Source organism: Aythya marila, assembly GCF_965140915.1.
Source record: "Aythya marila genome assembly, chromosome: 2".
NCBI classification, from domain to species: Eukaryota; Metazoa; Chordata; class Aves; order Anseriformes; family Anatidae; genus Aythya; species Aythya marila.
This window is the reverse complement of record NC_139043.1, coordinates 15,325,474-15,350,635: the sequence shown is the minus strand read 5'-3', so window position 1 is coordinate 15,350,635 and position 25,162 is coordinate 15,325,474. Positions and strand designations below refer to the sequence as shown.

At 39.0% G+C, this 25,162-nt stretch overlaps 1 protein-coding gene across 7 annotated transcripts in view; it reads right to left on the bottom strand.

The window, feature by feature from the left end:
- NRP1 (neuropilin 1) overlaps nucleotides 1-25,162 on the bottom strand; it is a 112,448-nt gene that overhangs the window by 64,740 nt on the left and 22,546 nt on the right. For 6 of the 7 annotated variants that reach the window (XM_082753697.1, XM_082753701.1, XM_082753700.1 and 3 more), the window contains one exon: nucleotides 1,608-1,789. In XM_082753697.1, the coding sequence (XP_082609823.1) occupies nucleotides 1,608-1,789 (182 nt within the window). Of the gene's footprint in view, nucleotides 1-1,607; nucleotides 1,790-19,437; nucleotides 19,627-25,162 lie in introns of those variants that run through there. The other variant, XM_082753703.1, reaches the window with a different exon arrangement.

The window sequence follows — 25,162 nt, the reverse complement described above, 5'->3', positions numbered from 1 at the left end:
ATGTGGAATGAACTAGAGTTAAAGTTGTTCTGGGAGCCATAATTTTGAGTTTCCTGACTTCTGTGTGTGTAAAATCACATTCATAATGCCAACTTAACGTGCTTAATGTGTATCACTGAGAAATGTAAATGACCACACAAGGAAATAAGCACAACATTCCTGTCAGAGTTCTGACTTGCCACTACACTATTAGAAAGTAAATAAAAGCTTTTCTTCTTGAAAACACTCAGTTACTAAAATAGATTGTTTCACGGGCCATTCTTTCACTTGTTCTCATGTTTCAGCCTTGGTCTTTATGAAAGATGGTACTATATATATATAAGCCCTGAGAAACTTCAGGACACAGTTTCAAGAGTTTAGCTTCCTAAAGACACCAAAATAGAGATATTTTTCAGGAAAGCTTGGTGTCATTTGGATGCTGAGTTCTTTCAAAAAATTTGACCCTGAAGGTCACCAAAAGAATTTCTGGGAGCCAAGAGTGGATTTACAGACAAGGAAGATAGTGAACAAGAGGTCTGTGGCCCCAATTAGCACTGTGCAGAGCAGCACTAGTGTGCAACTGAAGAGAGACCTCACTACTGAGATTCTCCTCACTAACAATACGGCTACCGCCAAGTGCGTGTGCTCAACACAACTGAAAATCCAGCTCTGATTTAGGTGCATAAAAGGGACTTGAACTCATTCTGAAAACGTAACACTGTCTGGGAGTCGTTTGCATTGGAAATTTGGAGTTTTTATCTGCTTTTGTAAATATGACTTGTATCATTGATGTTGAAGTCAATATTTTTGGTTGCTTGGTTGGTTTTGCCTTGTCTTAAGCTTCTTGTCTTTTTGTATACTATCTGGTTGTGGTCCTATATTCTTCAGGAATGGGATATATGAATTATTTATCTCCATCCAACTGTAGGGAAAGCATATGCCAAAAAAATTATCTCAAGGTCCTTTTAGTATTGATTCAGAGAATTATTAAAGAAAGACTATCTATTGGTCTGGTTAACCCTGGACTGTTTCTCTGGGCTTTTTTTGCCTGTACCACTATCTGTGCTCCCTGCACAAGCATCCAGTAGGACTAATTTCTGAACTGTGTGACCTTCCCCACTCCTTTAACTCCCAAACATGATTTGTGAAAGGAACAGTAACATCATCTGCTGCCCATGTGTACACTGGTCCTTTCTGAGCTCACAGCTGCCTATTGGGAATGCAGAGCAAAGCACTAACCAGAATAAGACAGGGACTCAGAAGGTTACAGTGCTGTTAAGGCAGTAACATTGTAAATCATACAGCAATTATTATCACAATAAAATAAAAATAAAAAAATAAAAAAAAAGCTTATGGTTTTAAGAAGATCTGAAGATCCAAACAAACAGCTGATGAAGACTATCAGATTACACCCAAAGGAGTCAATCCTCAAATGCAGCTGACCCATTGGATTCATAACAATTTACACCCATTGAATACATGCCCCACATTGCAATGACAAGGGTAGTATAATTCTCTCTTTCAAGCATTTTACCATATTCCCGCCATTCCTAAAAAGTATGGTGAACTTTTTGATGAAAGCAAAAATCACAAAGTGATCAGCTATATAACAATAAATTGTTTCTCACCTCTTTTGAAAACTTCGTAACGGATAGAAAATCCTGCTCCATGTGTTTCATAGTCGGAAACAAATTTAATGAAAAGATATGGTCCTGAAGACACTAAAGGAGGGGGAGCAATTTTTCCACAGTACTTTCCCCATAAGCGTCCTTCAGCATTATCTCCATCAATCACTTCAACATAATCATACCTGGTAGATAAATGGAAGGAAGAAACTTTTAACTTCCAGGAAAGAAGGAGACCTAATTAATTTAGAAACCATAACACAACATAGATAATCAAGAAAAATGCTAGCTTGCTTGGAAAATGCATTATGCTGAAAGATGTAAGCAAAATGAAATAATTAAAATGGACTACATTATGTCTGTAGACATCATCTGGCAACATGGAACTATTAGGAAGAATGGTGTCCATTATGCTTGCAGACAATGTCAGCTAAAGTAACCAATTAACAAGAAAAAAAAAAGGAAATCTCATGAGCACAATTCTGTATTATTAAATTGTGTTTCTTTGTCTGTGTAGTGTTGTTATCAATACATAATGCATAGCATTCTTTTCAAACTGTGAAGTTCTGTTATGAATTCAAAAATGTCTTTTTGGCTGGAGCTCTTTATGAACAATACTTTGATTTCCATATGCTGTCCTCCAAACATATGTCCACAGAATAATAAATAAATCCCTAAACATTAGTTTTTCTTCAAAACTCCTCCACGTTGCAGATCAGTGATAGAAAAATCTGTTATTTTCCCCATTATTTGGACAAATAATTTTGAATCTCAAAATCCACACACCAATCACAACACTTCAGTTTTCTCAGACAAAACTTGTCTCATTACAAATCACCTTTTCTTAGGTATTTGAATCAAGCACGCTACACTGTTCATGCTTGTTCAGCATATGATTACTGAACAGGCTGGGCTAAATCCTCCTCGGTTACTTGCTAGATTCTCAAGGACTTCATAAAAAAAAGCAATAATATGCAATAATGATAGGCCTGGGAGCACCAGTCATGTTAGGGTTCCTCAGCTGAGTGACCAGAAATGCCAATACATGAGGCTGGGTCTCACAAATTGGATTTCAGTGGGCTGGGGAGAGCTCGGCAGCTTGGTGCACTGAGCCAACCCGGAGAATACAAATGAGCATCATGGTCACGGAGAGGCATGAGCTGCATGTGTGGAGACAAGTCGGGTTTTAAGTTTTATTAGCAGATGATTTCACTCAACCCTAGGTGGGAAGGAGGGGCAGACACAGTCTGAAGAATTGGTTTAATCTTTTCCTAAAATGCGGTGGCATTTGGAGCCTAGGTTCTGCTCTGGTCTCTTGGATTGTATCTCTGCCTGTAATTCTTTGCATCTCAGGCATGCTGCCGTTTTACTTAACAGGTTGCTGTTAGCCAGACAATCTCATTTACTTTTCATTAGCCTACTACAACTGACACTAAAATGTAGCCATTAATGTGTTTAGACCTTTATTCTACTATTAGGTTCACCGAAATGTTCTGAACATATTAATATACAAGGAAGAGCTAAAAATGACAGTAAAATAAAGCGTGTCTGACATTTTTAAAGAGATCAAAGGAAAAGAATGTCTTTGTGATGACCAATGTCATTTCTAACAACCCTGTTCCAAACCATCCAGGGCACATTACTTATGTTTACATAAAGTCCCATGAGACAACTGCAAAGATGATATCACTAGTTAAAGTGGCCGGCTTAAGGCTCCTTAAATTAAAAATGACATTACCTCATCAGTTAAAACTGTGTGCCAGCTTTGGTGTATATCAAGTAGAAAATAAAGCTGACACTGATGGAACTGTAAGCATTAACATATGTGAAATATTGTGTTAACTGCATTTCCCCCTATGTATTTGATTTTTCTAGTAGCAATTGCTCAGCTAGTTAGCTTCACTGTCCCATTTCAAATTGGTGGAAATACAAAGAGGAAATGTTCATTTATGAGAAAATTTAAAACCCTTCAAGTAACTTGCATTTTTTAAATTAAACCTCTGTTCTTGCTACAAATTCATTATGATGGATAGGAGTATCTGAAAGTTGTGAAAGGAATTATTAAAAGACATCAGAAAGAGTTCCTTTTAAAAATTATTTTATTTTATTTTATTTTATTTTATTTTATTTTATTTTATTTTATTTTATTTTATTTTATTTTATTTTATTTTATTTTATTTTATTTTCCCAATAGAAATATACTTAAGAATACCAGCTCTAAGTTCCCTGGAATACCTATTGGATGCACTCAGGGTCGCAGGCTGCTGGTTTTCAGACCTTATGGAATAATAAGTGTTAAGACTTTTGAACTAGACAACCTTTCTCCATATCCTTAACTGCTTATTAAAGAGTAACCACTCAAAGCATTCCAAACACTGTGATGCAGAGAATTTTGTTCTAGCTCAAGAGTAGGTGCTTAAAGTTATTTGTGAGCTTTGCATCATCTGACATTAATGGGGTTCAGATATCTCAGTCCCTTTCTGATTTTGAGTGACATTCTTTGCTCTTCTCTGACAGCATTACTTCATCAGTTACCCAGGTGACATTCAGGGCTCAAGCCTCAAAAGTACTTGATTTTTCAAATTAATATTGATAACTCTACTGCTGAATTTTTACAAATTAAGAACAATTTTATCTGTAAATGTTAATCCAATTTTACATGTTTTTACTATTTGTATAAAGAAAAGAAAAAAGAAAGATTTGAATTCAACATCTTTCTTCTGCTACACCTTAAGAATAAAAAATCTTCTACAGTCTTCCTAAAGCTTTCATATAACACTAAAAACAAGTCATCGATGAGTAAGTACCAGCTTTGCTATTATATGAAATAATATTAGGCAAAACACATTGAAATTAAATTCTATTGCTCTCCAAGGTTTCCTCCTCTATAGCAATAGCCTGCCCACACCTTTTCTTTGTCCCTTATAGCAACAGAACTGTAATTTACAGTGCTCTTTCTGGCTGCTGTGCAGTTGTAAATGAAACAATTTGGTTACAAAAACACTGTCTTCTAATGGATTTTGCAAGTTATAGGTCATGCCGGCCTGCAGAGATTGAAAGATATTTTTGATTTTTTTTTTCTATTGCTCTGAAAAATTACTGACAGACAGAAAAGGTTAGATGTGAGACAACAGGTATGAAGTAAGATTTGAAAAAGGGAAGCTCTAGAGATCGGCCCTACAACCTTCATGTTTAAGGGATCATGGCTTTCACCTGGCAACCAACAAATGGGTTTGGATTCTCCCACACTGGCAGCAACATCTGAAATCTGGGCTGCAATAACTGAGTAATTTTGTTATTTTTTTTACTAGGGAAATTAACTTTGGATTTTACTAGTTTATCCTTGGAAACCGAAGTCCTACTGTCATTTTTGCACTTTTCAAAATCCTACCAGAGATCGTAGTGTATCACAAACAACTGTTCTTGTAAATAGGGGAAAGTACAGTCACAACTCAAAAGTGGAGTTGCTGCCAAGGAAGCTCAGAAAGCAGCTTGCATCTCCCTCTGGACTTGGTCGCAGTTCTTCTCCATAAGTATGTCAGGAGAAGATGCTGTGCCAGGGATGCAGTTGGCACATTGGTTTCCCTGTGAGGAGCCTGAACGTGTCACCTCCGCAGCGCCCAGACAGCCTTGGCATGCAGCCCAGAGTACTGAGTTTGCAAATTCGGATTTCCCACTTGGCAATTCTTCGCTCAGTTACTGCTGCCAATGGTGTGGCAAATATTTCTTGTAATGTTATAGTCCTTTAGGGTTTATGGCATGGAGATGTAAATATAAACACAGTGCTAACCATTGCTCTGAGTTTCAGGTGAAAGACTAGCACGTGAGTTCATGTGTGAAAATAGGAAAGGCGTGCCCATGCCAGTGGTTTGTCAGTGGGTTTGCTCCTGGAGCCGCTATGCCAGCATACAAAAAGCTTTCCCTTTTGCTTGCCTGGGTCTCTCCGGATATCCCATTTGTGTTCACTTTCAGTTAGCACTGTAATAAAACTCTCAGTTTTGTGCGGGGTGGTCTCTCGAGGCAAGCCTGCTGAAGCTCAGGGTAGGGATCTTGTGCAGCACCACTCCTCCCAGCCAGTGCCTGGGCATGCTCTCACTAGGCAGTCCTAATTTTATGGTTCAGCAACACAATGGCTGGGAAATATTCCCATTGGAGTGATGAGGGAATCTAGAATTCCTCTGCAAATTCTTGAAGGAATTGCAAAAAGCATGCTTTTTTTTTTTTTTTTTCTTTTTTTTGTCTTTTGAAAGTGTAAGTTATAGGTTCAAGGAAAAGGCCAATGCATACCTATAAAAATGAGCAATGGGCAATGAAAAAAACATAAACAGCTGCAGAATACAGATTTTGGGGGATTTTTCATTTCCAGTTTCTAGTAGGTGATAACAGTGCTCATGTCTGTTTTCAGTTGTGAACGTGCTGGCGACCACTGAAATGCACCACAGCACAACGTGAAGGGAAGTGAGAGCATGGGAAAGCCCTGCCAGTGCTGCAGCCAGCCACTCTGCCAAGCTACATGCTTCTGCACATTTTCCTAATATTAGGGTGGCAAGAGCTTATGCCTTTTGCCTAAAAAAAATATTCCTTCCTAAGACCTATGTGGAACTCAGCTGAAATCTAAGCTTATGCTATGAAACAATCAGTGAAGCGTATAGAGCTATAATTTACATCTCAATATGCCATATTTTTCTTCAGCCTACTGTAATATTCACCTATAGGGCGGTTATGAATATTTTGGTTATTCACCTGTTAGAATTAAAAGATCTTCCACCTCTCTGTTTCTTTCTTTCTCTGTTTCCCCTTTCACCAAGCTGTTAAATCTCTCCCTGATTCAAATTATCCATGCTGGACAGACTATCCTTGGTTATGAGAATCTGTTTCCCAGAATATATCTTTCTTTTGCCTTTATTCTATAATAAACTCTTTTTTTTTTTTTTTTTTTTTTTTTTTTTTTTTTTTTTTTTTTTTTTTTTTCCCCTCACAATTCTCCATCGTAGCTGAACAGAAGGCACTGGAAGAAGAAAGTTAAATAACAAGTTTCGAGTGGTTCCGCTCTGTGAATTTGTGCCCCATTAGTGACTGAAGGTTAGCGGTGTGGGATTTACTGCAGTGCTTGTGGCACAAGGCAATCTGTATCCCAGAGCTAAGAGTTTAAGAATGGCAGGCACTCAAGGGATACCAACCTTAATCCCGGTTTATTAGCGACAAGAAAAAGAAGCACATGCTGTTAAAAATAAAATAAAATAAAAAAATAGGCACAGCCCCAAAGAGGCTGTTTTTCTGCCGGGAACCTCAGCGTCCATCAGGTTGCTCTACGTCAGAGCTCTTGCACAGCCCGACTGCTTTCCAGAGCTCCTGTCCCCAACCCTGGTGAGGTGACCCCTCTGAGGGGGGGCTGAAAAGGCAGCCCCCTCCTGAGGAGACACATCAGCCTTTGCTGGTGGCTGGGACCCTCAATGGTGGTTTCCACCCAGAGGTGGTATCTCCCATTGCAAGAAGACTTCTCATCAGAAATCTTCCTCCATCCTGCCAAGTCAGCTGTTGATGTGGACATGTCTTTGGCAGAATGAGTGAAATGACCATTCTGTTTTTCTTGCTTTCTTTCTTAAATCCATTTGGAACCCCAGGAGATCATTTCTCGGAGTGGGAACACACACACAGTTGAATTAGCACCAGCCAGGCCATGCACACTCTGTGCAAACAGGGGAGGTGGGAGTGAGTGCCCATGGCAGGAATCTTTTAAGCTGGTTTTGGCTTTGCAGGATTCGCAGCATGGATAGAGCACCCTGAGGGAAACAGTATATCATCTGAATCACACAGTTCTCTGAAGTGCTGGATATTTAAATTAGCAATTTGTAATCAGTTAATGATTTGTAATTTACTGAAATCCTTGTCAGTCTGGGAGGCTTTTGTTTCAGTTGGTCTTCTCTAAGCTGCTGCTTTCATGGTCTTCATCCAGGGCCAAAACTCACTGAAGTTACTCATGCTGAGCTCCTGTCAACCTAAGAGATTTCTGGGAATAAGGCCATTGGGATTTGGCCACTGTTCAGTAATTTACTAATGCCATTAACTGACAGTGGGTCCCCATTAAGAATGAACTGGTGAGGTTATATTTTAGTGCAAGACAATGCTGTAGAGAAAAAGAGAAAAGATGTAACAAAGACATCAATGAAGATCTACAGTTACCCACCGTAACAGTTTGATTACAACTAATGCTAGCAATGGTTTTGTTATTACACTGGTTTCTGGAATCATCTAATGCTTTGAGATTTGACCTTTTATGTTAAAATCAAGCTTTTAATTCTCTGCAGAGCAGGGGAATCTGATATACAACATACCTTAACCAATAAAAGTTGAAAACCCAGAAGTAATAAAAATAATCACTACTATTTTAGAATCTGATTATCCTTCATCTTATCACACGCTTCTGGTTGTTTGGCTCATGTGTTTTGAATACCTGGGACTGGCAGAACTGAAGATCTGAACTAAATAAGCAAGATTATATCTGTACTTTTATCTATACTGCTCCACTGAGAACAGCAGAGAGATCTTTGGCTGCTGCAAATGAGATTAGCCCCTTTATGTCCATGGATCTAAGCCAGTTTACACTGATATATGGCTAAAGAGGGTGGAAGTGGTGACAGAATATTTTTCCTTATATTTATTTAGTTCTATTCTATTTACACCAAATAAAACCTGGAAAATTCTTCAACAGAAATATGAACACCAGGATTCAGTCCAGGAATGAATGTAACAATGTCATGCAGAATTGGAGGCTGTGGTCCAGGTTTTACCATTTCAGTTTTGTAGAGTCCTAGGGGAAGTAAGAGCAAAATTCATCTGCTAAGGTCTTCAGCATATCTATCTGCAAAAATCATTTTACCAATGAAAAGATCTGATCTTGAAGTTAGGGCAAACTCCACTGATTTCATTGCTTGTCACACACTGTAATAAATTATAATATAATGATCCTAGTATATAAAAACGAAAACCTCTTCTGGGAAGAAACATTCAATTTTAAACCTCTTCAGTGAGGAACTTTAGTTCATAACTTTCTGGCATAGAAAAATGTTATATTTTCACAGAAAAAGGTTTCTGTCTGTCAAATAAGACAAATTTACAAATCCATGACTTCCACTTTAAGTGGGGAAAAAGAAACACTTAGGAGTTGAAAGGCTTCAGAGACGATGGAGCTTTCTACTGTCAAACTGGTGAAGTTTAGTATTTATAGGAAATTCACATGCCTCTAATTACTCTAAACTCAGTTCCCAAGTAAAATATGCCATCTGGAATATATTAGAGTCATTTACAACTTGTTCACCTCCCTGTTTCACTGCAAAATTTTACCTCTTGCCAACTTCCCAGTGTTCTTCACAAAATAAAATGCAGGCTAATTTTTACTGGTTCTTTCATAGCTACTTTATCTATGTTGAGCCAGCTAAGGGCTTAAGAAACTGAAACAAAGTCCATTTCTTTTTTTAAGTAATTGTTTTTATCACTGGCTATATTTTAGTTTTGTGCTCCTTCGTACATTTCAGGTATGAGGGTTATGCCGTGGTTTAGTTTTGTATAAAGCCACTAAGTCAACATGGTTAGATTTGGAAGGATATTATAGGTGATAAGAGAGACAAAAAAGGAGGCACAATCAATCATCTTGCATAAGACTTGGCTTATGAAAGCCCCAAAAATAATTTCCCCAAACTCAATTACACAGCTTTGTTTTTGTTTTTATGACCTCCCAAGAGATGCCCATCCATCAGAACACTTCTCGTTAGTTGAGCAACTTCACCCAAGTATGCCAATCTGTTTATACGTGAAGCTTTGCAACATTCCTCTGAGGTAAAGTTGTCATTCTCATTTTACATATGTGGAGACAGAAGAGAGAGGAGTGCCATTCTAGAAATTTTGCAAACAGCAAGGAACAAAGCCTAGATAGCTAGATACCGTGTTTTAAATAACGTCAGTCTAGCTCCTTCTGAAATAATGGAAAGATTCCTAGTGGCTTCTGTGGGTGTCAAGTAAAGCTTCTTAACAGAGGCTCAAAACTTGGAAGTTTTCTTAAACCGTACAACTGGAAGAAGGGGCTGCAAAGTCTCACACAATTAAAAATCAAATACATTTGTGTGATTTCTGTAGGAGAGCTAGACTAAATTACTTACAGAGACTTGTGCTTATATACACACACACTGTTGCAGGGAGCCAAACTCCATCTGTATGCCTCTATATCCATTAAATATTGTTTTCATGTGCCTAACTAGTTTAATGGTTTGTGGTTGGATTAGCGCTGTTAGCATGTACTGCTGAATTCACTAAAAAGCCTGGTTAATTGCTAAGTTATTGAAGCTTCAGGTTTGGTTCCTCAAATGCCTGAAGAACAGAGAAAGGGACTGAACTGAATCAAACCAAGATCAGACTCTTCTGTGATTATTTTTCTTTCTATGAAAGTAGAAAAGGAATGCTTTAAAGGGATGGCAACCTTATAGTACTCCATTTGGGAGTTTTGAACTGCTGATTAATTTGTAATTATCCTATTGGGATCTATGTGGTATATTAATCATAACCTAAGGAACTTGACTTTCAAAAGTATTAGGTAGATGTTAGCTTTACACAGAAACTGTGAAAGTTCAGAACATAAAATAAGTTTCACGCTTTTGAAACTCTCAAATATTTTTCCCTTGTGGGCTGTCTACAACCTCTCTGAGCAACACCCGTAATTAATGAAACTAAAAGAGGCTAAAGGAGAAAGGAAATTGCAGACATACATATCAGCATTAGGACACAAGTTATGGCAATTTTTTTCCATGGCAACCATGTCCTGAAGCTCTGTAAATGCAGTAAAATGATGGGTATTTATTCATTTATTTTCAGTTAGGAACTGTATTAAGAGAGCATTAAGGATGCAGTGTTAGGCACTCAGAACTCAATATTTCTTAATGTTTTTCTCTTTGTTCTGTTTTCTGCATCACTTTCCCTTTGGGCAGGCCATTGGCCAAAATGAAAAATCCACTGTTGGATTAGTGTCTTCGTGTACACAGTTGGTATTGATATAAATGATTTCTTTTGGTCCTGGTTGCCTGGAAGTGTGACACATGTAAATGAATACATTGATTTTTGCTGAAACTGCATCTAAAACCTGTATATAGTCACACAACTAGAGTGTAAGGCATACTTACAAAGAACTAGAGTTATTGAAGAGCATACATTGCTGACTTTTTTGACCTGTCAGTGTTTAATTAGATCTCTTTTCTGTTTGTTTGTTTTTGGTGGGGAACATGGGCTCTTAAGTTATTGTCAAAGAAAAAAAATATATTTGAATTTAAAAAAGAAGATCAAAATTTTCAAAGCTTCTCTGGCTTGAAAATTAATTCCTAGGGTGTGTGAAATGTGGGGAATTACTAGCTAAATATTGTCATAATGCTGAGAAGACCTTTGGCAGTTTGTTGTAACACTTAGAGATGAAAACCCTCTCTCCTTACTTCTCTCATATAATACAAACATGGAAAGACAAAGTGTCTGACCATAGCATCTAGAAGCACTCTCTGGCACGGGAGGCACACAAAGCTGAATAAGAAGCATTTGTAGTTCAGAGATCAACCCACTTACAATGTCTGCATGCTTCCTGGCGGGCTGTTATCTCAGCACAAAATCATCTGGTTGTGTACATTGCCACTTTAACAAACAGCCCTTAAGCAGCATGAGTAATATGTGCAGCCGGCAACTTTAAAGAAGCCATGGCTTTGGGAAATCTAGATGATATTTCGCAAGAGCAGTGCAAAGAACATTTACTCATGGAGGCTGCTTTCAAATTTCAGCCTTCTGGTCTCAGTAACTGGTCTGAAGACCTGCCTGAAAAAGTCCCACGGTTCTTCTGTTTTGCAATGGGAACATGTGTATGCACGTATGTGTGCTTCCCTCTGCATGAGTTTTTACATTATTCCTTGAACTAAAAAAGACCTGAATCATTTTAGCTCTCTCTTTCCAAAGTTCATTATCGTGCAGATGAGCAGCCTGGGAAACTTTCAGCCTAGAAGACAGGCATTTCAAAACAAGTAAGCCAAATGACAACAGGGAAGCAGAATGGAAACTTCTGCAAATTAAACTATAGTAATGGCTACCAGTTACTTTCTACTAATATGTTGTCTAGCTTCAGTACAGACATTATGAATAGAACTGGTATTGGTAACTGAATGTGCTTCCTTATAGGTGTAGTTGGTTTTTGCACACATGGGTTTGTCAATCCAGCACGTTAGTTCAAACCTCCCCATAAGGTTCTGGTCTTGAAGTCTACATTAAGAAATTCAATAGCATCCTCAGCATCATTTTCTTATAAAGTACATGGATACTTAACATTCATTGCAAACAAAACAGTATTTCTATTAAGCTCAGTTTAGTACAGTTCTAGTACCTAGTACTTTTTTTTTTTTTTTTTTTTTTTTTTTTTCTTGTTTTGTTACAAGAGCTCAGTTGAACTGCACCAATTTGGAACATCAGTATATAAAAGTTGGTCCCACTGAGAAATTTTGTTACCATTTTAATGTGTGTATCATTGAACTAAAAAGTATATATATCTTCAAAGAATACATTTATATTATGATGAAATATATCATAGTTGTTTAAAGCTGCTAAGCCTGAAGTTAATTCATTTGTATCCTGTATCACAGAGAATGTCACAGTTTTTATGAGTTTTGTGACCTTATGATTTATATGGATCTTGAGAAACAACTATGTGTTTAGAATGGAGGAAAACAGTGGCCTATAAACATTCCCAGTAGCCTACAAACAGGAACAGCTAGTTAGCTGAGGTCAGCCGTATGACCCAGCGCCTAGTGAAACCGCATTGTTACGGCTGAAGCATGGGGCAAATCAGCCATGCAAAAGAAACCCACCCCAGTGATCCACCTCTCATAAAAATGTCTTCCTTAGAAAGAGAGGCATGTGATAATGACTTTCAGGAAGGAAAATGTGCACAGCAGATCAGCGTCATCCCTGGTGCAAATTTACAGGGTTTAGTTGAGTTGCATCAGAGGTGCATTGACCTACACTGTTTTAAAACTGAATTGAAAACCTGCCAGAATTCACAAGTGTCTGCTAAGGATTTTTGCATAGTTTTCTGCTAGTACTAAATGCTTACTCGAGAAAACAAGTAGGGTAACGAACATACACACAACCCAAACACATACAGAGCTCGTGGGCTTCAATAATTGGGACCATACTGCATAAATGCGCCAGCTCAAATCCCCAGCGGGAGCTGCACATATGTCAAGGAAGTATTCATTAGATGGGATGGAGTTTGTCTTTCCAGTTCCTTTTCCTCTCTCATCAGTGCAACTTTGTGAGATACAGTCTTTTAAATCTTCTGAGCATTTGGACCTATACTCAGTCATTTTATGTAATATGTATATTATAATATATATTATCTCTATAATATATAGATATATAGACACTATGCACAAAACCTAAGTCAGAACTAATGCACTCACATAGGAATTGCTGTTTTTCAGGTCTACAGTAATGTTTTCCTGGAACCATTCTCTCTCATCCTTGTCCTGGCTGTTTCTACAGATGTGATCCAGACAACAGCATAGTCTTTTGGAAATGGTTGTTACCAGGCCCAAGCAAGCATGGGATAATGGTGTAGATTTGCTTTCTGTGTTTCATGGGACAGACTTCTGTCCTTGCTTTCTGCTCCGGGAGATGGACAGTGTGACATGGAGCTATAATAATGCATTATCTCAAATATCAAGGGAGCCTGCAGTAACACAGTGAATTACAAACATAGATGGTATTGCAACTTCATTCCCCTTCTAACCCATAAGAGAGTGGTGCTCTAAGTTTTCATTAATCAATTACAATAAACAAGCTTTGAAAGGCAATAAACCATTACAAGGCTGATGAAAACACCTATTCTGCAATTAAATGGATAAAATCCTGATTCGATAGCTTTTGTTTCATTTACACTTCCAGTCAGGTATCTATTAATGCATTTATTTTTGTTTGTCTATTTGGTAGTGATAAGCATACAAGAGCAATCTCTGTAAGGCTCTGTGGTATTAAGCATTGATTCTTTCCTCTCCTTCACTCATAGCAAGCAGCACGCTAACCCAGACAGACAAGCCGTGAAACACGTTTGGGCCAGATCCTCTCGTATGTGCGGAGAATATGAGCAAGATAAGCCATGCCTTCCTTTGCAGCTTAATAATGCAAAAGACAGGTTTTCACACACTGGGGAGAACAAGGTTTGTTTGCCTTATGCATTCTTAAAGGTTTAAATTGTCCAAAACAGTAGTAGGAAGTCTGGGAAGGAAATGAGATAATACCCCATCCCTTTCCTTGCATCGAGTCCCCTGAGCTGGCTCATGGAGATTTCTGGCTTGCACAGAAGGAGCTCAGGACTCCTTTTGGCAGCAAAGTCCCTGCCCACCCCTTGAGCCTAGGTGTCAGTGCACAGCCCCCTTTAAAATTTTACAGCGTAACATAACCTCATTTTGTTATGTTGTAAACATTTCCAAGATACAGGATCCTGTTTTTTATTAGGGGGTGAAATGGTAATAATCCCCCCCCTCTTTCCTGAAACAGGCAGAAAACCCCTTTAACAAATTAAATGTATGCATTCTTCATTAGCTTTAACCTGAGCTGGGTCTCACGGGCACTGTAAACCAGTCCTCCTTTCTCTCTCTGAACAAAGGGATGTTAAAAGACTAGCAGAATATTACTGAGGCAAAACTCTGCCCGACTAACAGTAACAACACATGTTGAGGCAAACAGATTCCTGAAACAGCTCCAAAGAATTGGATTTTCACGTCCTTGGCATATAATATCCCATATTTCATCTTTTTCTCTTTTACAACACATTTCTCCTAAAACAGATACCATGAAGTGTCCTCCCCCCCTTGCATGATTGCCACATGTCTGGTTTAGGAATCACACAAGGCAGATGACTTTGAGAAATATTTCAAACCTTTGGCCCTTCCCCTGTGAAAATTCCACATGGGAATTCACCAAAATCAGAGCTAGCAGTGGGATAAGAGAGGAATTCATGAAGGATTGTCTCTTTTTCCCATAAGAATAAGGATCATGGAAGAGCCTCGTGTGCCAGCAATGAAAAGATATATGAGCTGGAAAGAATCTGAGTAAGGTTTCTGTGCAGAATTATGCTCTGGGAAAATCACAGTATTTCTCATTAATGCTGCTGCTCAGAGCAGTGATAACTTCTACCAAAATTTGCTATTCTTGCATTTGGAGATGTGATTACAGCACAGGGACACATGTCTGAGCTATTTTTATTTAACTGGTTGAGGTACTAATAATGTCATAGGCTCTGTTCAGTGCTGGATGTTCCCACTGGGGACAATAAAACCTATGCCACTACAGCTTTGCCACTAACTGGATAAAGTTTTTGCACCATTACAGATACTGTAGTCATGTCTTCAAATGCAGTGTGGACACAGACATCCAACATGTGGCAGGCTGGAAGCTGGGAGTCAACCAGCTGCCAGACTCTGGCCCTCAATGTGATGGGGCTTGGGTCATTCAGGGAGATGGGAGATGACTGCAGAAAGTGCACAGAGAAATGGACTGGAAGGCTGAAAGCACAGCCTCTGTTCCCATGGCATTGTTATTCAGTGAAGCCAGGTGTCAGCTAACTTCCCTGTGCCTCAGTTTTCTAGTCTGGAAAATCAGTGATATTTCCCTGAAAGCATTTGAAGGCATCAGATGAAATGAAATGGCTATGACAGTGACACTATCATTAACTCAGTGATTTAATAGGTCTTTTGTAGATAGTTAAATGTAGTTGAAAGAGCTACTTTCTTGCTGTTCATCCTTTCTAGCTTTGATTTACATTTTTACTTTTGCAAATGGACACTGAGCAAGAAGGACAAAGGGACTTGTAATGCTATGTATTTTTGTGAGTCTCCACTTCAAAATGTGCATAATGAAATACGGCATTGTGCAACTCCTGCCACTACATCATACCCTATTCTCATAAGCACATTATAACAAGTAATTACGTTTCTTTATAACCCAGAAATACTTGTGGATATAGTCTTGTATAGGTGTGCAGACATTTACACAATTAAAATCCCAAAGCATTAATAAATGTTCTGCATAAATCTCTAGGTTCGGGAGGAGGCTACTGTGACTCCTAAGCTCCTTAGAAGAGGTACTTACGACAAACCTGAAGAACAAAGGATCTGGGGAGAGTTTGTTTTTAAGCAGAAAATGATTGTCTGACATCTGAGGGATCCAGGATTGCCCTGAATTACCTTGTGCTTCTATGGAGACCTGGTGAGCTGAGGGACAAGCACTGGTGTGCCATGGTAAGGGGACCCAGCAGGTTTTCCATGTTTCGCTCTTGACTAAACAAATTGGTGAATGAATTCAAAGGATTTCTTCTGTGAGAAGGGCTATGTCCCGTGCCTGAGCCCAGGTGTGAGAGGTTGGACACTCTTCCCCAGAATTTCTAAGCAAGTGATGAGGGTGGCTATGCATCAGGCAGAAAACAAAACAAAACAAAACAAAACAAAACAAAACAACACAAATAGGAAACAAGGAGATGCGGTACCTCCTTCAAATTCCTGGCAGCATTTTATTTTCAAAGCTCAGCTGATTAAGCTTTTTCACCCTTTGATAATCAGCATACAACCCAGTAATTGTACTGTGGGATGGAGCTTTACCACATAAAGTTATAGCAAAAACCATCTTGTTTCATTAAAGCCTTAGCCAAATTGTATATAAGATAGATTGCATACACACCATGAAGTTGTCAAAACATTGTGATTTGATTAATGAGGCTGTTAATTTTGAGACTTGTCTCCCATACAGATCCCGAGGCTCTTCAGTCACATCAGGGCTTGTGAGGTTAACAGTATTCCCTGCCAGCCTTGCCGTGAGCCTGTCACGTTGTAAGGACTCTCTCTGTTTGCCATGCAGGAGCTGCCTTAGCTACCTGGGGCATCAGGAGAGGAAGCAGGCACCATTAGCAAAACACTTCCCTACAGCAAGTCATGCTGTCTGTGAAGTGCCTGTCACCCAGTATGACTGGTGCCCTTTACTCCCACAGCTTAAGCTTGCTCTTCTCCAACACAGATTTTAATGCTTTTAATCCCTCAGGATGCAAGTCCCACTCACTTCAGCTTTGCAGTCCACTGCCCATGCCTTAAACCAACAACCCTTGCATGAAGAAAAACAGAGAGTTACTATAAGGTAAGTGACAATGGTTTCTTATGAATCCTAAAAATAGCCCATCCTGTTTTCCTTATTCCATAATATTTGTGTTATTCTATGGAAGAATCCCTGGGGCAATAGCATAAGTAAGGAAGACAGAATGGTGCAGAGGTCTTTGCACTCATTTCAGCCCACTCTTCATACACAGACATGTAGACATGCAAACCCCTAATTAGAAGGTATGAAGAAAACTGTTTTTAAGTGTGATCATCAATCATGTGTAAATTTATGACCTTCTATTTCCATTTCTTTCATTTTAAACACATCAGTCTCAGCCGACTGGTGCTTTATTAAATCTGTACTATCCACTACTCACATGATGTAGAAACATAAATTACTCAGCAAACCAGAGAAGTTTAATACTCAGCCAGTCTCTTACCCATGCCACATGTTTTACCTTACAAAACCTGCGATAACAATAGTTTCAAGAACTGATATGTTCACTAAATACTTTAAGAGTTAGACTGTACCACCCTGGTTTTGTTTATGTCAGCAAGCCTACTCGTGTGAAAAAGGATTTAGCAGCATAGAGCCTGGACACAGAGCTGCGGAGAAAGGTTTTACTGTTCTCAGTATGACATCAAGTTGGGCCAGCATCTAACTTGCTGCAAATAAGCCAACATAAATGACAACTACAAAAAATCTCTTCTTATATGGACTTAGTGATTCCAGTTGTTGCAAACTCACCCCCCCCCCAAAAAACAAACAAACAAACAAACAAACAAAAAAAAAAAAAACAAAAAAAACTTTTAAGACATGCATGTGAATTAGAAATGCATAATTCTTGAAGTTGAATCACTTGACAAAATTACAGACAAGCCTTCCTATATTCCTCAAGTGCCTATACTCCCTAAGTCTAACCTAAGTTTGTATCTCTGTCAGTACTGGTAAAGAATCTGTTACAAATCCTCCAGCTTCTATATGATTCAAATAACTTTGAATATTACACCGTTTTACAAAAAACATGTTTTCAAACATTATCCAAAGTGATGCTGGAAAGCAGAAATACAATTTCTACATGCAATTTGCACCAGCCTGTCAAAAACAGCATAAAAGGGAGAGAGGTAAACAGGCTACGTGATATGTTTTGCTATAGTTAAAAGCAAGAATGTATCTCACCTAATAATTTAAATAAGATCCTGTCACCTGACATTTTTAAAGCCTCTTGATCTCTTTCTTCTAGTTCCCTGGGTTGTGGCTTTCTAGGGCGCAGTGGATGGAAAGCCATGGATTATTTTTTGTGTTGCATATGCCCCCCTTTACTTTGCCAACCCCCCTGTTAGTGGGAAAAATGAATATTTGCTTTTGTGAAGCACCGCTCCATTGGCGACGGTGGAGAACAACCTTTACTAAAGCTTCTGAAAGCCATGGGCTTTTTAGACACAGGCCAATCTATAAAACTGCCAAGTTCAAATTTGCTGTTATTATCAAGGCAATAATTCTTTGGCCCTTTGTTAAGATGATTTGCCAATTTTGTTGGCACAAATTAGGGACTGAGATTTAACCTCCTGTAATTTGATTTTGAAATTGAATTTAACACACACTGTCCCCCCCAAATAATTCAGAGGTAATGCATTTGTTTTGCAATTTTCTGCACTTGGATATAATGCTAGGAAATGACAAATTTTATCTTTCCAGAGCAAAGACAGAAAGAAAGATACGCTGTTATCACCAGTTTAGTGCAAGCGGATAAGCCTGAACAATCTGAAGATAAAAACCTTAGCAGAATATTTAGAACTTCAGCCTCACATCCAGCCTATGCATTTTGTCACTGAATGCAATGTTAACACATTCATTAACTCTGAAAGTGGAAGGGACTGGTGAAAAACTTAGAAATACTGTAACTGAAACAAGAAATAATGGACATAAATATGAAACAGGCACAAGAAATCATAGAGACTGGGTCAGCCTTTTTCCCTGTCGTAACCCAATTAGTTCTGAAAGAATTATACGAACCATTATTATGTCCCCTTAAATTTCTAGCGGGTCAGATGTGGCGCAGGAGACTGTAGGCTGCTTTGTAGCAAGCAGCTCAAAGTATTTGCATTCAATTTACATTTAGAATATGTAACACAAGCTGAGAAGAGTCTGGAAGACTCCTTTCAGGGATCTGCGTTTTATCTGTGCGAGGCATTCAGCCCCAGCCTGCCTGCTCCATTGGCGGGCTCGTTTGCTCTGGCAGGGACCTCTAGCGGAGCCCTGCACCCCTCCCCATTCAAAGAGAAATAGTTATTAATTATTCTGCAAGCCATCTCTGATGGAAAAGTGTCACTTCTAGCCTCGGCTGTCTCCCTTGACAGCCTGCTACTTTGCTTAAGTGATCTCGCAGTTACAACATTTTTCATAATATTGAACCTAAATTTTCCTTGCTGCAGATTAATCCTGTTCCTTATCAAGCACAATAGCTTCACAGCTCTCAGTCAGTATTTCTAACATGAAACAGGAATCTTGCTCAGAGTACGTGATGTCAAACTGACCTTTGACTCTCACACTTTAAATACATCTCTTGGCATCCTGTGCAAACGAAAGCAGACACCACTTGCTTCTTAAAGATTTTACAACTTGCTTGGGCTAATTACTCAGTCTCCAGCACACACAGCTCTGCGCTTACCTGTCTGGAGGAAGTGCAGATCACAGCAGCAAGGCGAGGTTCCTCAGATCTATTATGCACCAGGTACTTCATTAATTACTGAACAGACAAAGGGAAATCTGTCCGTGGTTGCTTTTTTCCTCCCTGCTACTGTGCTGCAACCCCATTATCCATTTGGCTATTTCATTATGAGCAAAAGTAGATTTGGGTTCCATTGCCTGTTTCAATTCCTGGTGTAGCTTAGCCACAGCCAGTGAAATTCCAGTAGGAACACTTTGGCCCACTGTGTTTAAGTATTTAACCATCTGCACAAAAACCACAAAAGAGACGCCCAAACCAAAACCACTCATTTACATAATAAGGATGTGAACCTACTGCAGCCATGTGAAACTATCATTTTTCACATGTGCCTGTGAATCTTTTCCCAGGCTTTTGTAGAGGGAGGGGCAATCTGAGGGCTGGGATCTATGAAGTGAAGAGAAACGTGTGGGTGGGGAAAAATGAGGGTTTTAATTTTTTTTTCCCCTTTTATTCTTTAACAAGTATGCAGCAATTGCTTCTGTATTTTAAAGAAATGTTAAAAATACCCAGAGGTTATAGATTGATGTTTTTCCTTAATGTTTATACAAACATAAATGCACAGCTAAAATAAATACAGAAGTAAAAGGAATACACCCACCTCTACAATTACAAAATCTCTTTCCCGTGGGGAAATTTCATCGTATCCCCATCTGTTAGAACTTGGATTGTGCTACGAACCATTATGGCTTATATCCCTTAATTATTTTGTATCATATGAAATGTAATTGTGGATATTCTACATCTTCCTTGCAAATCCTTAATTTTCTTTCTTAAAGCTACCTATATTCTTGGCCTTCCCTCTGTATGGTGGAGATGAATTCCCAGGGCTAATTAGGTGTAACAGGGTAAGCCACAGTCCCAATCCCACGGTCTCAGCATAAGTTAAATTCTCACAGAGATGATGGAACTTACTCTAGGCTGAGAAAAAAAAAAGGGAAAACCACAGCCAGACCAGTCTGCCATGCAGCTTAACCTGGGAGAAACAAGGGAGATGAACAGCGGCGCTCCTGCATGGAGGACCAGGCAGGAACTTGGCCTGAAATGGAGGCCCAAAAATCTGCATTCAGACATCACACCCTTCTCCTCTCTGGAACATTTTATGAAACTCCATGGATACTGGTAACAGAAGGAGTCATGTGGTGTCCTGTATGGCTGCTACAGCTCCACCAGAGCAGAAAACTGACAGGGCTCTATCAATTTAAGTGGACACAATTTAATACTCAGAGGCCTTGCCCAAGGCAAGTCCTCCTCAGTACACCTAGAAACATGTAGCACAAGGTTTATTTAATAACTGCCTTTACGTCTTGCAGCTGAAATACGGTTTCAAGTGTTCTTGCTCCAGTGAAGAACATGGAATTTGTAAATTGAGGTGGTTTGACAAAACTTGCTTAAAACCAGAAATCACAAACCTCCCTATGCATTGTACACATCCTGCTTCCAAGATTTGTACATCAGACTCCTAAGAGGAAAGGGAATCTATGTTCTCAGAGCGTATTCCTAAAAGGAACAGCCCTTGGGATATTAGCAGCCGATGAAAATAATGATTTTGTAATTTTGACTTGCAAACTACCTGTTTGGGTCATCAGAAAGTCTCAGATCCTCCAATGCAGAGGCTCTTTATAACAAAGACAGAGCATCTTGTTTGAATTGCAAACCCCTCCTGCCAAAGCAGAGGTGATGGATTTCTTACACATCATTTCTTACTGGATATTAGATATCCTCTAATAGACTCACAATAAACCCCAGCAGATGTTTGAAAGGCACATAATTTGCAATTGATTATATACATATATCACAAATCAGACTTTGTATATATAATGGTTGCCCTGTAATCATGCTGCTTTTGTGAATCAACTTTTTTGTGATATCAACTGTTCAAGCAATTGTTGAAATTTTTCACTGGTCTTCTACAGTAAATACAACTCTGAGATACTAATAGCTCACAGCTACAGCTATGTTTGGGATGCAAGTTGAAAAGCTGATCTGTGGCTGTGTGCAAGCACGTTTTGCACCCTCAAAAATGAACTCAGCAGACCAGAGTGGTGGCATGTTCATTACTTGAATTTCACTTGCAGTTCATCACTTAGCAGGGGATTTATTAAAGTATGTGGGTAAGAGGTGGACAGAGAAAGAGAAGCCATCCTGTTTTGCTGCCAGGTGAAGAGGACAGTCACTAAATCTGAGTCTGGCCTCCATTCCTGAACTGAATGCAACAGAGGAGGCTCAGGGATGGAAACCCAGCACTAAGAGAAGAGTTGCAGGCTGGAAGAGTCTGAAATGAGCTTCCTCATGCCACTTGCAAGCTAGAAAAGGAAAGGAAGGTTTCCTCTGAGGATTTGAAAAGAAGAATAGATGCATCATGATCACTTCAGTATTATTCACCCTTTTTGACATAATCTTTGTCTCTTTGGTTTGTTCCTGTCTACTTTCACATGAACTGAACAGTGTTGAAAATATACAGACATTTCTACACAAAAGAACACAAATATATCATTTGAATGTGAAAGAGGTGCTAAGCAGTGCTCTCATTTAAATGATGGCTAGAGCCAAGAGACACAGGGCCTAAGATGTATGAGAACAAGACACAAAAAGACGCATCTCTACCATGTTTAAAAGCACATTTGTTTAAGTACACCATGCTGAGATTACATTCAGTATTTTTCCCTAGGCCTGGAGTTGTTGAGACAGACCGAACATAGCTGACCTTTGGAGTGGGATTTTTGTGAAATAAATAAACTGGATGGCAGAGTATAAAAGTTACAAACTTTAGCATGCCATATGCGAAAATCTTGTAAACAGTCCATAAATATCACCTGCTGGGTAAGGCTTGAGGAAGCTGCTGCAGAATTCTTTGCTAACATCTTTCCCCAACTCCCGAAACGTTCAACCATCTGGTAATGGTGCTTTATTCTATAGCTTTTCTGTTGGCATGTGCCTATAATTACAAAACATGCTATTACCAGCCTCAGTCTGGATGCACCACAACCCACGGCTGGGGATCAGAAGCCCTGACGCTCTGACAGAAATGCTGGGAAAGGCAAAAGCACTCTGAGGGACACCAGCACAACATTTGTCTTCCTATCTTTGAAGGCAATTTTACTGACACTAAAAGTGACTATTTTGCTAAGTATTGTGGTCGCAAAATTGAGCTCTTAGTTTTTCTTCCAGGACCTATCTTCCTGATGAAGAAGTTAGCATTTAATTACCATTGAAAGTAAATGCTATTTTTTCCCTATTTTTATTTATTTATTTATTTTATTTTCTTCCAATAGCTACACAGAGATGGACCAAATTCAACTGTGCAGCAGCTTTAAAGCAGGGTAACTTGTTAGTTACAACTTATGTTCTGAAATAAAGAAGCCATTGATTGCTTTAAGAGTTCATTCCTTATTGCATTGCTTTCTGAAATAGACCCATTTTTCAGTTACAGATCTGCAGAAAGTATTTTAAGGTCTTCTTTTTTACACATAAAACTTCTAAAATACAAAAATGACATCTTTTTCTTTTAAGAATTTAGGTTTATATATTCACTCTTTGGCGGACTTTCATCTTGGGATTGAATTTTATAGCTCATATTTAAATCCCTAAAAATAGGGGCTTACAACAGAATTTCTGACGTTCTAAACCACTGTGCAGCAGCCCTGGCTGGCATTGCTCTAGCTAGCACTGCTTTTAATCTACTGTTTGAATATACTGCTTAAGAAATACTTCAGATTTTAGTGGACAGAATAGATGCAGATCCTAAATGACTTGCCATGAGAAATGGAATTAAGAATAGTACATACGGTTTAATAGCTTTATCATTATGAACAGGCACAAAGGCTGACATTTTAAAGTCATTATTCTCTTGCACAAGCTGGTACAATTATACTTTTAATCAAGAATTTCAACTTCTTTTGTTACTTCCTGCCTTTCCTGTGATATACAGTTCCCATTTTGGCCTCATCCTGTTTTGTCCTACTTCTTGTATGCTAAGGAGTCTATTTCTAGTGGAGGCCAGCATTTTTCAAATGCAGTAACACACTATAAACATGAAAGATTCCCTTAGAGACACTGTTGTTTTTTTTTTTTCCCTTTCTTTCTTTTTTTCTTTTCTGTTGTTGTTTGTTTTTTGTTTGTTTTTGCTTTTTTTTTTTTTTTTTTTTTTTTTTTTTTTAGCTGATCAAAAGGCGACTCTGACATCTGCTTCTTGCTCAATAAAAATATTATTTAAGAAAAAAAGAGAAACAACTCTAGATTAGTATTGCATCCTTGTCTTGGCTGAAACCTCAGCAAAAGAAAACGCTGGCGTCATTGCCACTTACCCTATTGCTGCTTAACTTTACCCATCCTGTTTTAATTACACAAGGTAGAGAGACAAGAAATCAGTTTGTAAACGATAATTTAGTGTCCTCTATTTTTCCTGACTTTTAAAGTACACAGCTACTTATTATAATTTAGCAAAACATGTGGAATTTGAGGAGGCTGCCCTGACAATTTGCCAGGAGTCTACGAACTGCCTCCAACCTGCATCTTTCAAGTCTGTTTGTGTTTTGCAGCAACAGCAGCTTCAAGATTTGGGCTTCTTGATCTTGGAAATTGGTCTAAGACAGGGTCATGACTTTGACCCCGATTAGGAAAAAAGTTTCAAGCTCAGACCTAAATGGATGCATGTGAACAGTCTTCTGAATTGGAAAAATTTTATAGTGCCTCATCTTCCACGCGGTGTGGTCTACAGTGATTACAAGCCCTAGCATGCAATGCTCTTTCTTAATAGAAACAGTCTTGTTCATGTGCTGAAGCAGGAATATTTGGACCTTAACTCAGTCACGTTACTAAGCACGTGCCTAATTGTAAGCACCTGCTGGCCACATTAAATTAAGCATGGTTTAAGCATATGTTAAACAGAGCTGAGGCAGCACTGAGGAGAGGCTGAAGAAGCTCAAGTGAATGAAATGTGTTTGCTGAGTTAGGCTGTCTATGTTGTATGCCATTCCTATACTCTGGTATTTTCTTTCCATTCCCTTCTACTTCATGTTCTTATGTCCTGTCAAATTTCTTCTTTGCTACAGAAGATTCCTCACTGCCAACCATTGCGCTCCTGTGGTGCATGTGCTCTGCAGGAGTGACTCTGAATGCCACAGACCAGTGAGCACAGGTTGTCAGCTTGCCCCAGGGGGATTCAGGACAGCTTTGAGCCAAGCACAGTGGCATGCCTTATCTCAGAAGTTGCATGTAGCACTGCCTCAGCAAGTGCACTTTTACATTGTAAGCACATCAACAAGTGATACGTATTAAAACAGGAGTTTCAGTTCTTGAAGAAAATGTTTACTGCTAAATAAACAGAACATAAAGTTCCTGTCCTCATTTTCTGTTTTCATTTTTACTTGTAACCTGACTATAGCACTTGTTGTGCATTAAGCCTGTCACGTGGTGAAATATTTCCAAACCTCTGCAAAATTTTTCGCCTCGCTGAGATGGGTAATACTGTACCAGCCCTGGCAGCCAGCTCCGTGCCCACTGCAACAGAAATGAAGTGTCTGCAGCTATCTCAGTCTGCCACCTTTCCAGCCCACTTCAGGCAGCTATTTCTGAGGACTTTGGGAGGAATTTATTTCACCTTACAGTAGTTATCTAAAAGTCAGGGAGGTGCTCTGAGCTAGTTATCCCTTGGTAGTCTGGGGAG